The 16,059-nt window shown below is 39.3% G+C and overlaps 1 protein-coding gene across 1 annotated transcript in view; it reads left to right on the forward strand.

The window, feature by feature from the left end:
• The window catches only part of SHANK2 (SH3 and multiple ankyrin repeat domains 2), a 315,102-nt gene that overhangs the window by 137,698 nt on the left and 161,345 nt on the right, over positions 1–16,059 (forward strand). The window contains exon 13 of the mRNA XM_009886245.1: positions 15,906–15,981. Within this exon, the coding sequence (XP_009884547.1) occupies positions 15,906–15,981 (76 nt within the window). The remainder of the gene's footprint in view (positions 1–15,905; positions 15,982–16,059) is intronic.

Here is a 16,059-nt window from a genome sequence, read left to right on the forward strand (position 1 = left end):
TATTCTGAAACCTACAGTTGGTCAGACGTGGGGTTTTTCTTTTCCGTTGTATCTGCAATAATAAGGGCGTAGGTGCAAAAGCTGAAACTTCACCGAGATTGTTAGTCCTCTTCTGTTTACTGTTAAGCAGGGATTAGTTTAGCAGGGATTATTGCTACCAATTTTATAAAACAAGGATTGTGCCTAGAGGTGCGCAGCTGCTGGACAAAGTTACTGGTGCTCTTTACTTAAGCATGATTGGTACATCAAAGGGTCGTTAGTAACTGTCGGCTACGTGTAATGTGTAATGCCTCTGAATGCCGCTTTCTTCTGTCTCTACCCCTTCTTGTCAGTCAGGTTCCTGGACTTCTGTTTTCACAGGAGTAATATACCCGGAGTGTTTGATTTCTTCAGTTAGAACATTTTACAAATCTCATAACTAAAAGTCTCTTAAGTACCTAGATGCAGCATAATTAGTTTTTTCTTAGTAGTTTATAGACATTAAGCATGATACATAATGGAGTTTCAGGAATATATCAGTCTTCAGAGAATTCATTTCCATATCTCTACTTGCTTCCAAGAATTAGTCATTTAGAAAACATCTGGAAATGATAAGATTTTTTTTTTTGCAATTCTTGCTTTTTTAGCCTTTGGATATCTCAGAAAAATATGTTTTGATGTTTCTGTAACAATTAGCAAGTGTATGTTTTTATTGTTAGACTTATACACTTAAAGCTCAAATGCATTTTCAGGTGAACTGCTTTAGAACAGGTTTATTGCCCTCCCTCTGTCTTTCTCTGGAGCCTTTGGCATGCTCTTTCCACTCCCTGGGCCTCGGTTACCTAAATTGCCATGGTATTCTGAGGAGAAATACCCTGAAGATTTGGATGGGCGTAGTGACTTTATGAATGTCAATCTGCTGCAATAAGCTTGTCTTTTACTATTCACAGCGATTGTTTCAGTGATGATTTTCACTTAAATTTACACAATTTCAACTAAACAGCATTATTTGTGTATCATCATATGCTCTTTGCTTTAGTCTTCACTGAAGTGAGACTGGATTTTGATCAATAACTGGACAAGTCACTACTCAGTTTAATCAGTCTACAATTTAAAGCCATGTAATATTCTAGTAATCTGTTCATTGTATTTCCTAAGGGTTTCAAAATGTGTTATAAAATTTTTAAGTTTCTATTGTAGCAGAGGTCTTAAAATCTTAACTTTAAAAAGCATTTTACTGTCACTTTTGAAATAAATTCTTCATCTAGGTTGGACTAAATGTTAGAAATGAAAATTGAAAGTGTTTGGCTTGAGGTGTAGATAAAAGATTGTCAGATTTGAGAAGGCAGACCTACTTTCTGCTGCTTTTTTGAAGACTTCAGCAGATGAATAAAAAGGCATTGAAGTGTTAGAACTAACATACTGAAAGCTAATATAAAGGATAATATATTCAAGCTGACTTGTAGTATGATCTTTTAGTGTTCATAATGTATACATGGCCCGCTTTTTTTCCTTTTTTTTTTTCTCCCCACAATTTGAAGTTGGACAGCGAAAACTTTATTTCTTTTTCTGATAGTCTGTTAGGCTAATATGCCAAGTAGGTAGGTGAATCGCGTTCTGTTCTCCTTGAACTAGAAATGCCATATACAGATACTTTCATCATGTAATTTTAAGTGGGTTTGTATATAAAGGAATCTGAAGGTTGGCATTTCGATTCAGAAAACAAAGATTAACAATTCTGCGGAAAACTTTGTATTATATTTATAATATAATATATGGGATTAACCATGAAATTTTCATCAGATTTACTTTTCGGAGTTGACATTAAATGATTTGTTTCCATTTTTGCAGGAAACATATGGGCCTGGTACTTTTGGACATTTTATAAGATGCATCTTTCTATACGATGCTGGGATTCCCCTAGCTCCTTCTCCCTGCTTGGGTAGATACCCCCCTGTTAGGTTTTACATGTTAATTTTCATTGCAAAATGAAATTTCCTAATCCTGCCAGTCATGTTAAAAAGAAATAAATAGTAAATTGTGAGTGTTTGTCTTAATGATATAAAAGCAAACAATTATTTCTTCTCGCATGATGTTTTCCATCATATTCATTTCACAATACTTCTGTGGGTCCTGTAGCATTCTGAGTGGTTCAGCTTGTTATGGTTCTCAAAGAATTACTGTAGGAGAAAATGCAAACTTTTGGAAGTCTTCTCTAGGCAATGAAAGACTACAGTAGCTTGTTTTTTTTATTTCATAATAAAAATCTATTTCATGCTAATTCAGTCAGCAATTTAGAGTAAATACTGTGTGATTGTAGTTTTTATTGTTGGATTGAAAAGAGACAAGAATTTTAGGCAATGTATTCATTGATAACTGTGGTTAGTAATCACGCTTTCAAGTGGCACATCTTTTGAATACACAGCTAGAACTGTTCCTGTCTATACTTTCAGGTTTGCGTACATACCTCTTGCGTAGCACTAGTGTTTGTATCCTGTGGGTAACAAAATGGCAGGGACATGCAGGATACATATATAAAATGACATTAACGTGTTGCTTAGAGTCATTAGTCTTGACTATTCTGCACTCATAAATCTTGCTGTTGATGCAAAATCTATGGGTCTATTGTTTTTGGATTTCCAGACTTCCCATAACTGCTGAAATGAGATAGTGAACCTGGGAGGGGGAATAGGAATGGGAGTTAAAATCTAAACGCTCAAGGTATAGCCTGTAGGAGAGCCAGAGACAGCATCCGAGCTGCTGACTGAGTTTCATTCCTAAGATGTTTTGTTTCTGTGGTTTGAGTAGCAGCAGATCAGGAACAGTATGGTCTCATCCTCTGTATGAATAAGCTGTACAAGAGAATGCTTGTAAGGTTTGGAACAAACAATCTCAGTTTATGGGCTTAGCCCTGGGTAGGATCCATTCCACTAGACGGACTCTTTCATGTCTTGTTTGCTTCATTGCCCTTTGCTCCTTTCTTTAGTCCCTCTTTAGTTCTTCTGCGCAGCTGCTGCTGCTCCGGTTGTGTTTCACAATGCTTTCTCTGCTAGCCCTAGTCTAAGCTATCTTGCCTTTCCCTCAGCTTTTACATCCTATGAATTTGAATATAACTAATTAGACTTTATTCCTGGGAGTGCCTTGATGTCAGCAAGGAAGACCCTAAGCATGTAAGAAAAACCAGTTGTCTGCTTCCCGAGTGCTTGCTTCGCTGGATGTACCCAGTGCTTTAGATGGAGAGTGCTTACCTGTGGTCTGGAAACAGCACTCACGCAGAATAGAGACTTGACTGCAATTAAAAATTTAAAAGGTCTTTTCTTCCAGTAGTGTCTTTCCTCCTTCTCAGATTCTACTGCTCGTGGTCTAATTGCAGTGTTTATTGTCTGAAATCGCAGTAATTTCAAGTAGACTTCTCAAGGGGACTACAGCTAGCACCTCCCTGGCACACCTACGTGTAGCATGGATGCTAGATCTCAAATCTGTGCTCCCGACTTTGGAACAGCGCTATTTATTCAGTAACCTCACTCTTCTATGAAACTACAACCATTTGGGAGATGTTTTCTGTAAAACCTGATATAGACAATCAGAACTTGACAAAATAGTCATTAGAATCCTAAAACTGGATCTTTTCAAGGCTGCCCAGTGTTTTATCAGTTGCACTACAGTAGTTCATTCTTCAAGAGTGAGGGAAGGGGAAAAATAGCTGGGTAGTAATAATAAGCTCAAATAGTCAGAAATAACTCTCTGCCTTTATGGCAAAACATTTGTTCGTAGGCAACGGCACGGTCCCTGTTCCAAATCGTTCAAAATTTGCCTGTGTGGTGAAAGGTAGGAACAGGCAAAGCGGCAGGAGGACAAGAAAGTTAGGTGACATAGATCCTAAACTGCTCGTGTGCCTGCTGCGTGAACCCGATGAGTATATGCTATGTGGCAGAGAGGAAACTTTGGCAGGGGGTCACTGGAGATCTGGATGTGCCATGTAACACAGCTATAAGCACCTGCGCACAAGGATGGGTGCCCGTGCTGCTATATACACCGTACATATGCTATATACACCAAGTTAGTATGGATGCTAAATTGCAATTAGCTTTGTAAGTACAGACCCACCTGTGCCTGACGTGTGTGCTGGGGTTACAAATAGATCTTCAGTAACACAGTAATCAGACGTTATATTTCCATCATATTTTTTTAAGGATCATTAGCCCTTTAATGCAGATCAAAGTGTTCACTTTTCTATTGCTCATCGAAATGACTAAAGTGAAGTATCTGACCAGTAATGGAAAGACAAATTTTCATGTACAATGGATTTTCATGGCAAAACAAATGCATGTTATTAACTACATTTGTGTTTTGCAACTGGTATGGTCTGACTTCATTGTGTGCTTGTTACGTGAGAGGTATTTTTAATGTGTTTTCTTTTTTTTTTCCCCTCTTATAGCCAGTGAAAGAGTGGGTTTAAAAAAAAACCAGAGAAGCAGTTTTGTTTTTAGAACACTACAACAATATATAGAAGTGATAGCTGTGCCACATTTCTAATAGCTGAGTTGAATCATATTCTTTTCCTCTAATGGCATGCGTAATTGCTCTAGGTTTTCAGGCGTCCTTCACTCGCACTTATTTAGATTAGTGACTGATGCATTTCCATGGAAACCTGCAGCAGGGGAAAAAAATCTCTTGGTACAGTGTGGAACGGAAAGGATGTGGGCTTTGAGTCTCAGCCTATAACTTGTGTAAAATAAGACTTCTTGTTTGTGGTCAGCTTGGTTTGGGATTTTTGTTGTTGCTGTTCTCTACAAAGTAAGAATTGTTTCCAGCGGCATTTTGTCTAAAAATTTAGAAGACTTGTCAAATCCTACATTTCTTGAGAAGCTTCAGCTTTTTTTTATGTAGTTAAAATAGCACATTTTGAAATTAAATGTCTGGGATGTTTTTCTTCGTGAGGATGCAGAAGCTCACAAAACTCAAGTAAGCTGGTTAGAAACTGGCTGAAAAGTCAAGATCCAAGAAGAGAGTTCAGTTTGGAGGTATTGTGTATAGCTTTAATGAAGAGTGACGCTTTTTGAAGTGGTGGTGGGGGAAATGGAAAGGTTTTATATAAAGTAGTGACTTCAGTCAGTAAAATACGGGTACTTTTAAAAACTTTGCACAGTACTGTATTGCTTTTCCAATATCTGGCACCTTCTTAATATGCACTGCCTAACATGGAATATCTTTCTAATAATCTTATTTTTAGTGTTTCTTAGGAAAACTTTATTCTAGGCATTCCCAGCAATTTATTCCAATTTCCAGGAGTGTTTAAGGTTGTAAGAGGTCATTGATTTTCAAATGCGTGCTTTTAAAGTAATTGCTCTTATCTGTCTTCACAATACTGAAAGGACAAGTACCTTCTATACTTTTTAAAAAGTAGAAATATTTTCAGATTTTGCTGCTTTCAAACTGAAGTCATCCTGACTATTTTGAATACCAGTGTAGGTTCTCTAGTCGTGGCCTTGCTACCAATGGCCAAATTACAATTTGAGATGTGATAGTTGTTCACTTTTTGAAAATTACTTAGCCTGTGGCCTGATTCTGAAATTTCTGTTACTTAAGAGCTATTAATGCAAAGTATCTCTAACCATATCTATATATGACTTTTGTATTTTATATAATGTATATTATTTGTATTATTCTAATATCTACATACCGCTGTATCTAGATATTCTGATAAAGCGTCACAAGTTCAGTCCATAAAGTTTTGTACTCCAGTTTCCTTAAAAGTGATGTGGTGTTCCTACGTAATTGTGCTGTTGTGATAGGTTTGTATTTTAGACACGCTCAGTAGCGTGGCAAGGAAGGAGCTCTTCCTGTTGAGTGGGGAACTGTACGCATCTGCATCTCCTTCTGCCACCCTTATCTTCCCCTCCCCGGTCCTGTGTAAACTCCAGTGCAACATTGCTTAGCAACATTCTGCTCTGCTAATCTGAGCTATTTGTTCGCTCTGACTGAAATAATAATATTAAATTATAAGTTATTCTGAGGCCGTTACAGTAGAAGTCACAGGGTATTCTTCTGTATCTCTATTGGGTTTTGGTAATGGTATTATTTTATCCACAGTGAAATTCAGACTGTAAAGCCCATATGCACAATCAAAGCAGAGGAAGAAAAAGATACTGAGTGAGGGACTTGAACTTTTGGCTTTTGCTTGATTTGTATTTGGCGTTGTTCTTAGAAATCATCTCAGTTTTATAATCTTTCAAATACCTGTCACGCTATCCTTACCCGATGATAGGGGGACTCACTTTGGCAAGTTGGGGAAGAGGGTTAAGAAAAACTGCAGTCTATATATGTGGGGCAGAGTGAGAAAGTTATTTTTTGAGTCGTTTTTACTAATGTCTGAAATCTTCCAGGAGAACTGAACACTCCAGCTCATTGACTTCAGTGCCCCTTGGTAAAGGAGGGGGAAATCAGTATGTTCGGCACAGGTCAAATGAGTTCTCCATATGGCTGATCTAGCAGAAAGTATTAAAAATGCTCTCCCAGCATCCCCGGTGGCCTCTCAGGGCAGTTGGAGGCCTGTTTGATGGCAGGAAGAGGAGAACTACGCGTAGTTTGACTTGATAACTAACTGCGAACCTGGCAAAAAGACACTTAAAACCACGGTGTATGTCAGGGAGTGTTAGGCTGAAAAAGATGGGGAGGTTCCTTGCGCTTCTCGCGTATCTCCCGTGCACAGCGAATGACGGCTTCTTATCTATTCAAAATTTTATCTATTATTGAAGTGAGAGAATTTGACAGATCGTTGATCCTGAATATAGCTGGTGAAGATTTAGACTTGAATGAGGCTTCCATAAGGGAGGAAATTGAGGGGAAGCATTTGTATTGCCATTGATGATAAAAGTCCATAATAACTCTTGCTGTACGTGAAAATTAATGATTTTTGAAATTGAAGAGAAGAATGGCTTTTCAGGGCCTGTTTTTCCTAACCCAGCCCAAAATAGTTCTCCATCTGTTCTTTCCACCTTAGGGTGCAGAATGACCTTCTTCAAAGCAGTTGGTTGTCTTTGTGTGATTGTGAATATGTCTCAGGTAGGAATTATCTGTGTTACGCAGAGGAGACCACAGCTTCTGCCACACAAGCACATGCAGAGTTCCTTCACAAACTTCTAATGGAGTTTCCCTAAATTGAAGGCTAAGTCGCTGAAAATTGTTATCTGCTACTCTGTAATAATATTGAAATGAATATTTCTATTAGATTGCTATTCAGGTTCTTGTGGCTGATTTATAACCACGTGAAAATGATTGATTCAAATGGTTTCTGTTTTGTCATTTCTCATCAGAAAATAAATACCAAAGCCGGCACTCTAATAACTAGAACTGACCAAAATTAAAAGGCTATTCTGATGTTTTGTCATTTCACTTGTTGCTCTGTGACATCTGAGGATACCTGCAACAGGGAAAGCGGCACTTACTGTCACTTCTGGAATGTTTGCAGGAAACTTTCCATGGAGATGCGTCTGGCACCTTCCCAATGGTGGACTGTGCTCATCCACTTTCACGGGGCCTTGTGCTGGCTTAAAGCTGCAGAACTGCATCTCTTTAGCGGAAATAAACAAATGCTGCTAGCAGTTTAGAGAGTAGTGGTAACGATAAGAAAAATAGCATTTAATTAATGAGTGAAATAGATTTTTCTTTTAGAGCTGTAAGCAGAAATATAGATAAACCGCACATCGTGTTGGCATACCAGCAGTGAATCCTGCAAAGCCTCAACGTTGCTCCCGCCTGTAAGCGTGTTGTCTCGGTTTGCGGTGTGGTGGTCTGGGATTTTAAATTGTCCTTGCTGCTCACAGACGTGTATTCTTGGCTTAAAATGAATTACGTCTGCCGAAATACTGGAGTTAGTGTTTGTATCAAGTTAAGCAAGGGCAGAAGCATTGCAAGTTGGGGGCTGCAAAATTAACGTCTACTGACTGTGAAAACTAAAATTCCGCTATGAAGCAAACTGTTAAGCAAGTTTCACCTGACTCCTGCCCTTTGTTACAGGCCATCATTTTGCTCTATGCTGCTGTTAGCATTGAGGACACTGAGTCGTTCACTAGAATACTTGCAGGAAAGAAGGAAAATATGAAATAAGGTGTTATGATTACAAACATTTGTACCACAAGAAAGTTCCGAAGAATTGAAACATGACAGCACCTGAGCTTTGTGGTTGAACAAGCCATCCTGACCTTCAGCATAAGTAATATTTGCAACAGATGATACTGCCAGCAGGCAGCAAATCAAGATTTCTTTGTTCTGCCTAAATTAGAAAAAAACAAGATGCCTTTACTTACGTGTTCAGGAGCAATTTGGAATTGACAATGAGAACGGTTTTTTATAAAGTCTGCAGTACATATGGCCAGTCCACAATAAAGAGTTACGCAAAGTGCATTGCGGTTGCTTTATGTTTGACATGATTTTGTAAAAAAAGGCGTGTTTCAGCAATGATGGAAACGTGCAAACGGACCAACGCCATGCTTGGTTGCTGGAATCCCTGAGGTCTGTTACCAGCCCAGGTCAGCATCCATCTCTACAAGCAACAAAGTCTGTGAAACCTAATAAATCTTGGGGCAAAGACAGAGGGAAATACTTCCTCTCCCAAATGGTTTCTTTTAATGACACCACCCAGACCAGCATCTGCTGTTGGCTGATCAACTATCCTGCTGCAGATGGGTCATAAATGAAGGGGAGAGGGAAGGAGGGTCTGCAGAAGCTCAACAGGAGAGCTTCACAGGGAAAGATCAAGGGATCACTACCGCGTTTTGGAAATATTCTGCAAATGAGGGAAGAGCCACGCAAGAATAAACTCTGCGGTGCTTGCTCTGCAAATGGATTAGCAACAGTTTGCCTAACATAGGGACGTTCTGAAATGAAAGCTGCCTCAGAGGTTTGCCTCAATTTTAATGCACATACAGCTTTGCTTCTTCATAAGACTCAAATACAAGCAGATGAAGTTATCTTTCCAATCAGATTTAAACTTCAGCAACAGAATCATATACATAGCTGGTAAAGTTGTTAAAAGAATACTGATTTCCCCCTATTCGGCTCTGTAAGCAGTATTCAGTGTTAGAGAATAAGAAGCAAATGTTTCCACAAATGCTTGCTGGTTTTTTTCAGGTATAAGTGAGCTTTTTATTTATAAAGTGAGATAAATTAAAGTGAAAACTAATGACATAGGAAACCACTGTTCTTCCATGACGGCCTCTCCAGTAGATCTAACTTGCATATTTCAGTTATTAAGGTTTCTCCTGCAAACAAACTTGCTGGTTGGCTGCATTGATCAGCCATTTCAGCATCCTTTGTGAGTAAGCTAATTCAGCGTATTCCAACTAGTCTTTCTCTAAGGATGCAGGAGGGAATCCACATCAGTCTTCCTTTCTTTTCTAAAAACAGGAGCTAGCAAGGGAAAAAAAAAAAAAAAGAAAGGCAGGGGGATGTCCAAGGGTTTGTTATTCCAGTCAAGGAGTTGTCCTTGAGACGTTTTTATGCCTATTCTGAAATCTGAAAAACTTCAAAAGCCGTATAAGATTTGCTATTTCTCCGCTTGAACTGTAAGAAAAATTGGCTGAGAGCACCACATCAACTGAACACTGGGATTTTAGAAAATCATCTGCAAGCTTAAAAAGAAGAAAAGGGAATTATGAATTAAGGGTTTTCATTAGTTTACAATTCATAATGCCTTCATTATGTATTTCTTTTTTCTGGATCCTCATAGTTTATCCTATCTAATGAAGCGACATTGTCACTTCAGATTTGCACAGATTTTTTTGGTAGAGTCAAAATTTTTTGTGAAACTGTTGGGTCAGTTTTAGGAAAGGCTCAAGGTAGGTGCGCTGTCTTGTTGCAAAATAAGTATATGGATGATGGCCAGCACAAATGCACTTGTGTTGTGACCTTCTATTAACCGTGTTATGCAACAAAGAATTTTAGGCTGCTTTCCTCAGCTTTGAGTAACTTTTGGTCTAATCCTCAACACAAATAGTTGTGAAAGCATTTTTTTCTGTGGGAAAGAGAAGATGGTGCACAGTGAAGGCCTTTAGCCTCCTGCTTGCCATCAGGCACGTGCAGAGTGCCGTACCGGAACCTCCTTGAGCAACGAGCGGCTGTAACTGTCTGTTGCATTAGTGAAACTTCTTGCAGAGACATCGGTGGGGAAGAGGGAAGAAAGAAAAGCTTCATGTTTTGGGATGGTGCTAAACTGTTGAATTTCCTGTGCCCAGCAAAGGGAAGGAGTCCGGCTCTGACTTCGGAATTTTATTTTTTTTTTTCATTATGTTTGGGTTGAAAAAAGCTTTTTTTTTTTTAGTGTGCAGGCTTATTTCTTCATTCTGGAAGTTGGCTTAGAACAGACTGAAAGCATTTCTTAAATTCTGCTAGCATAACAAGCACAGTAAGTAGGTTGGAGCAGCAGTATAACCTGACGAACAATCAGTGATGTTGGGAGGGTACCTACTGCTCTGTGTTGTCTCTCCCATATCACACGTGAATTAGGCTGTTAACACTTTTATTTCCTTTGTTCATCCTATGGACATGTCGATCCCTCTAAACCCTTCCCAGAGTGCTGGCAAGCAGTCTGACAACATACCCACTGGCTGAGCAACCCCTCACAGTTTCCTAGGAAACACGGCCGCCGAAATACCCTGCGAAGAGCAGGAGGAAGAATAAAAGGAATGAAGACAGTTGCTTTGGGATTTTTTCTCCCCTTAGTTCTTTGCTCTTCGAAACAATATCAAATATGTAAGCGGTCTACTACAAATAATAGTGTCAGTGTGGTAATCGGGTTGCCTGTTGTAACATGTCTACAATAGTTATGTGCTAATCACTGAAGCAATAGAACAAGAATGGAGTTCTCTGTGGATCGGAGTCCAAATTCTATTTCTTGCTTTTCATGTCAGTGATTTTTCAGCTTTTGATAATGTCTGCAGGCACTGCTGGAGTCCTGTGGTCAGTTATGAGGCTAACACAGCGAAGCTACAGGGAAGTCATATACATATTTCTCGGTTGAGGAGAGCCATCACTCCTCCTAAGGTGGAAGAAAAAGAGAAAATGTTTTTCACCTGCATCTTCTCAATGTTCACCTTTCTTCAAACCCTATAAAGTACATTCTGGAACGGCAGGGTTTGAGTCTGTTGCTTCCTGAAATATCTGCAACAATAAATGATTTTATAAAGAAAGAGCTACCGCTATTTACTAATTTACTAATTACCACTATTGCAGAGTGCAAGTAGCTTATTTCTAATACAACTCCATTGGCTTCAGTGGAGAACGGACCAGGAAAAAACCTGCCACATTATTTTGTTTCTTGCGGACTCTTCTCTGGCTCTCATCATACTGGGACTCACATTGCCCCTAGGTGGCATATTAATTGATGTGAATAAAACCTCTTAGGTGGTTTTGGGGCTTTTTTTGGTGTTTTCTTTTTTAGCAGAAAGTGAGGAGCTTTATGGTAATATTGTGGTGTTCTGGAAAATAGTTTCAGTGCCTGTAGAGGGATCCTTCCTTCCCAGAGACATGTTTTTTACTCTGTGAGCGGCAGTGCAGTACTCTGAGAGCCGAGTTCTTAGCGATGACCTTTATCCTGATGCTTCATGCCCAGGTATGTCCTATTGCTCTAACCCAGAGATGGATGAAGACCTGTAGAGAGAAAGTCTTCTAACCGACTATAGATATTAGGGAAAAATACAATGGAGTAACTCTAGTAAAACATTTCTCAAGAAATCTAGAAATTTCAAATGATATACCAATGTTCCTTTTTTTTCTGTCAGTGTAAGTGAAACTGTACCGTTTTTGCAAACACTGATATTTTGTTCTGCCTTCTACAGTAACTTTTGAACTGATCCAGCTTGATGCAGGGACTTCTCATCTGTGGTGACAGATGTTCTCGGTAATAATGCCGTACTATATACACCACTAAATAATGTTTCTCTAGACCTTCTTGTCCGGATCTTATTGCTAGTCTTTCCAATCTGTCTGCAGCCAAGTTTAAAAAGAAATCCTCAAAAGATTCCACAGGTAAGGATTCCATATTATAATTCCATAACAGAGTTATTAGTCTGAGGCGGTCCTAGCTTGCTCTGAAGCACTCTGATGCAAAGTGCTGGTCTTCAGAAAACCTGGGAACAAAAGAATGGGTAAAAATCCAGTGAAACCTCGAACTAATCCCTTGGTGCTGTTCTAGTACTATTATGCTATATATGGCTTGAATTCAGGAAAGTATTTGTTAAGCAATTGCCTATAGGTTCTTTGTATTCTTTAGTCAAATTAGAGAAGGGAACCTTTAAGCTTCTTTTTTTTCTTCTTCTTTTTATTATTTTTTTTCTCCCCAGTATGCCGTCAATGTGGTGGCAGATTCCTGGTCCTTCCCCCACCTTTTGGATGTCTGTACTTAAGCTGTGTAATAGGGCAGACTGAAATCTGAGTCAGAGGTTAGGGAGAGAGGGTAATTAAAGAATTTACACAGCAACCTGGGAAACATACCAGTTAGCCTTGAGTTCGGGGGTTTGTAAGGCTGATGGTTTCCCAAATAATCGCTGTGAATATGGTTGCACACAAAGAAGAGGGGGGAAGTAGAGGGGTGGGAGAGACAGGGAGCAGATACAAGCTGCAGCTGAAGAATGCTGGCTTTGCAATACTAAGTAGCTGAACAAAGCTATCTGTCTTACTGCGCCTTTCCGTTCCTCCCACCCACTTTGTATTCGTTAATAGCACTGAAATATCATGCTGTAGAAAACAGTTTCTGCAGAAGAAACATCTGGATCCTTAAGGCTCAAGCAGTGGCTTTAAGATTTCCAAAATATTCTTCATCCTATTTTGTTCTTTTAATTATTTCTAAGTGGCTTCTGAAAACAGGCCAGTGGTAAGCTCTAAGTGGGATCCAGTTTTATGTTTTTCTGTGTTTCTTCCGATTATGTCTCTTGATATTAATCTGATTTTTTGGATGGCGTGAAAAAGAATGTTGCTCGATGGGGAGTAGACTGCAATTCATGCAGGTCACTCTATTCCACATCGCAGCAGGGCATTGGATTTGGAAGCTAAACTTGTAAACTTAGCAACAAAGGCATGACCCGTAAAATTCACTGAACCCCTTACAGCACATGAAGAGGTACAGTCATACAGTGAGCTACTTCAAAGCCAAAGCTCTTTGAGCAGCTGTCATGTAGCCTTGGGTACCATTGCTGCCCACTACACTTACAGCTCTTATTCCGTGAAATTCCAAAAAAAGAGCATGTTGTCCTCCAGCCCTGCAGCTACCGTGCTGCCTGGCTGAGCTTTGGTCGTGTCTGGCTGGGTGCTAGGTGAGTCCTGGAGCAAGCGATGTCCTTTTCGGGTGTTCCGGAAAGGCAGGAGGGTAGGGGCGGGAGGAGCTGGAACCTGGGGTAAGGGTAAGGCCTCTGGCAGAAAATATAGTTGTAGGTGAATGGCAAAGGGTCAAAATAAGCCAATACAAAACCATGAAATAGAATTCATAGAGTAATAGAGATTTTCTCCCTCTTTGACCATCCTGTAGGAAGGGGGCTGGCTAGTCTCCACAAAATTTATATAAATGTATATATTTCTGTTTTTCCTTAGTACTGCTTTTCTTGTATCTTGAAATTGGTGCACCGCTATGGAGAAATAACTTGCTTACTCTTTTAGCCAGCTGCAATCTGCACGTATATTTTCAGTCACAATTCCTCTGTATTGTGGATGTATTTGTATTTATATCTCCAGCTGGGGGCATGATCCAGTTATGGGTCAGCTGTACTGGTTAAAGCAAGGAAAGATGCGCTTTGTCAACCCTTCTTCCCAAAGTCTTCCTCCCAGTACATTCTTCTGCAACGTGCTCCTCGGCCGTGTTTAAAGCTTGTCATCCTATTTGTTCCCTCTGCAGACCTAGCGCTCGCTCATCTGACAGCACTACCACTCACAGTAATTTTTAACATCCTTAAAAGTTGTGACAGAGAGGTGGTGTACCTCGAGGGCTATGTCTAGCTCGGAGAACTAATAAAATCTGTTTGGATGGAGTCAGGCTGTCCTTCAATGAAAAATTCCTCAGCCATGCAGATGAGAATGTCATGGTCACAAGCTAAAGCAGAACCTTTTCAGTTTGATTTTTGATGTCTTTTAGGCCTAACTTAATGTGATTGCATTTGAGGACCAAGCTGTATTTAGGCAAGATTTTTTCCTGTCTCCAAAACTACAATTTCTGCATCGGTATCTTCCCTTGAGTGAAGAAGCCATATTAAAAGGGGCTGCACTAAGGATGCTCATCTGAGGAAAAATGAATACACTAAAATATTATTGTGGTAAAGGCTGAGTTAGACTTGGAAAATTGATACATTTGAACACCAATTACTGTAATACATAAAGCTCCCAAAGAGGGTTCCTTACTCTCCTTTTTGTTAAAGATTTACTTTATTTGAATGCCTCTTTGGAAGTAACTTGTGTGTGTTTGCCTGTCATTCTGAAGAAGAATGTGATAATGAATTACCCACCTTTGCTACAATCTTCTTGTCCTTCCCCAGAAGTGTAATTTTTATATATATATATCTATTTCTATATATACACATAGAGTGATAGCCTTTCAGTGAAAGTCTTTTAGATTATGCTCTTTGCTGTGCAAACTGAAGCAACTGAATACGGGAGTAGCTTCTGCGTCTTTCCCACATGGTTGATTTATTGATGCTCCTGTAGGTACCCACTGAAAGCAATAAATGAGAGAGCATCTTTCCAATCCTAGAGGAAGAGAGATGTTTAACTCTGTCATCTGTTGTTCTATAGATAGAGTTCTAAACTAAGTACTTTTACTGTTATACCCATATGAAACCAGTGTTAATGTCGGTGAATTGTAGAAATACTTGTGAACATAAAGTTCATAGTCCTGTCGGTTGATTTAATGCTGCAACCACTAGATATGGGACCTGCTTCAGTGGGATGGAGGTCTTTTTCTTAAGAAAAGGCATAAATATAAAATTGTAATGTATTTGAGGTTTAAAATGCCTTTTTTAGTAGATGTCTTGATGCATCTTATTCCTTTGTTTTTCATGTTTCCCAAATACCGGGTTTATTTCTTTTGTGTGTCACCCCGTATCCCTCAGTTGTTTGGATTGCTTGCTTTTGCTGTATAATGGTGGTACAGGTTTCATAGCACTGTCTCCCGTGAGATTTGATTGATGGTGATTAATGTGGGCAGCTAATTTTTCCCCTACTCTATTCTCCATATGCCTAATGAAATTATAGAAATAGCTCTAGTTGTGTGTGTGTGTTTAAACAAAGAGTAGAAAAGGAGTGTTGCATTCCTTTGGCTGTTTTTCCAACCTTTCCAAAATGTGTTGCTGGGGTTTCTTCTTCTTTCTTCCTTTATTTGGCCTCTTAGTCCAAGCTGTAAAAGAACCAAAGATTGGACTTGAAAGGTTTTGCTGCTGAGAATGTGGGTGGAACTTTAAAACTTGTGAATGATATGATACATGATCTACAAGAAGTTCTCCTTATTCACTTGATGTGTATGATATGATAAAAGAACGTCTCAACTCTAAAGTAAATTTTTTTTTTTTTTTTTTCAAAATGCCTGGAAACCATGTTGATTCTCTGTAAGGGAAAATAAGGAAACAGTTTTTTTCCTGTGAGGGTGACTGAGCACTGGAATAGGTTGCTCAAGGATGTTGTGGAGTCTCCCTCCGTAGGGATATTTAAAAGCTGGTGGGACACGGTCCTGCGCAACTGGCTCTAGGTGGCCCTGCTTGAAGAGAGGGGTTGGACAAGATGACCTCCAGAGGTCCCTTCCGACCTCAACCATTCTGTGGTTCTGCGAAGTAGTCTAAGTTGTCTTTTATTGATATATAGCAAAAAATCCACTTTGAAATTGCAAATTAAAACGGCCCTTGATTAAGAAATACAGGAGTATTATTAAAAGTTCTCTTTTCTTTGTACAGAAACACGAACAGATAGAACAAAGAAACTCTTCAGACACTACACAGTTGGATCCTATGACAGCTTTGATGCTTCAAGGTAAGATTTTTTTCTTTTTGGTTGCAATCTGTTTACAAAACCTTTCTGGATTTTATTTAATCGTTACTTTTTGTGTAG

Source organism: Charadrius vociferus, unplaced genomic scaffold (assembly GCF_000708025.1).
Source record: "Charadrius vociferus isolate BGI_N301 unplaced genomic scaffold, ASM70802v2 scaffold115, whole genome shotgun sequence".
Classification (NCBI taxonomy): domain Eukaryota; kingdom Metazoa; phylum Chordata; class Aves; order Charadriiformes; family Charadriidae; genus Charadrius; species Charadrius vociferus.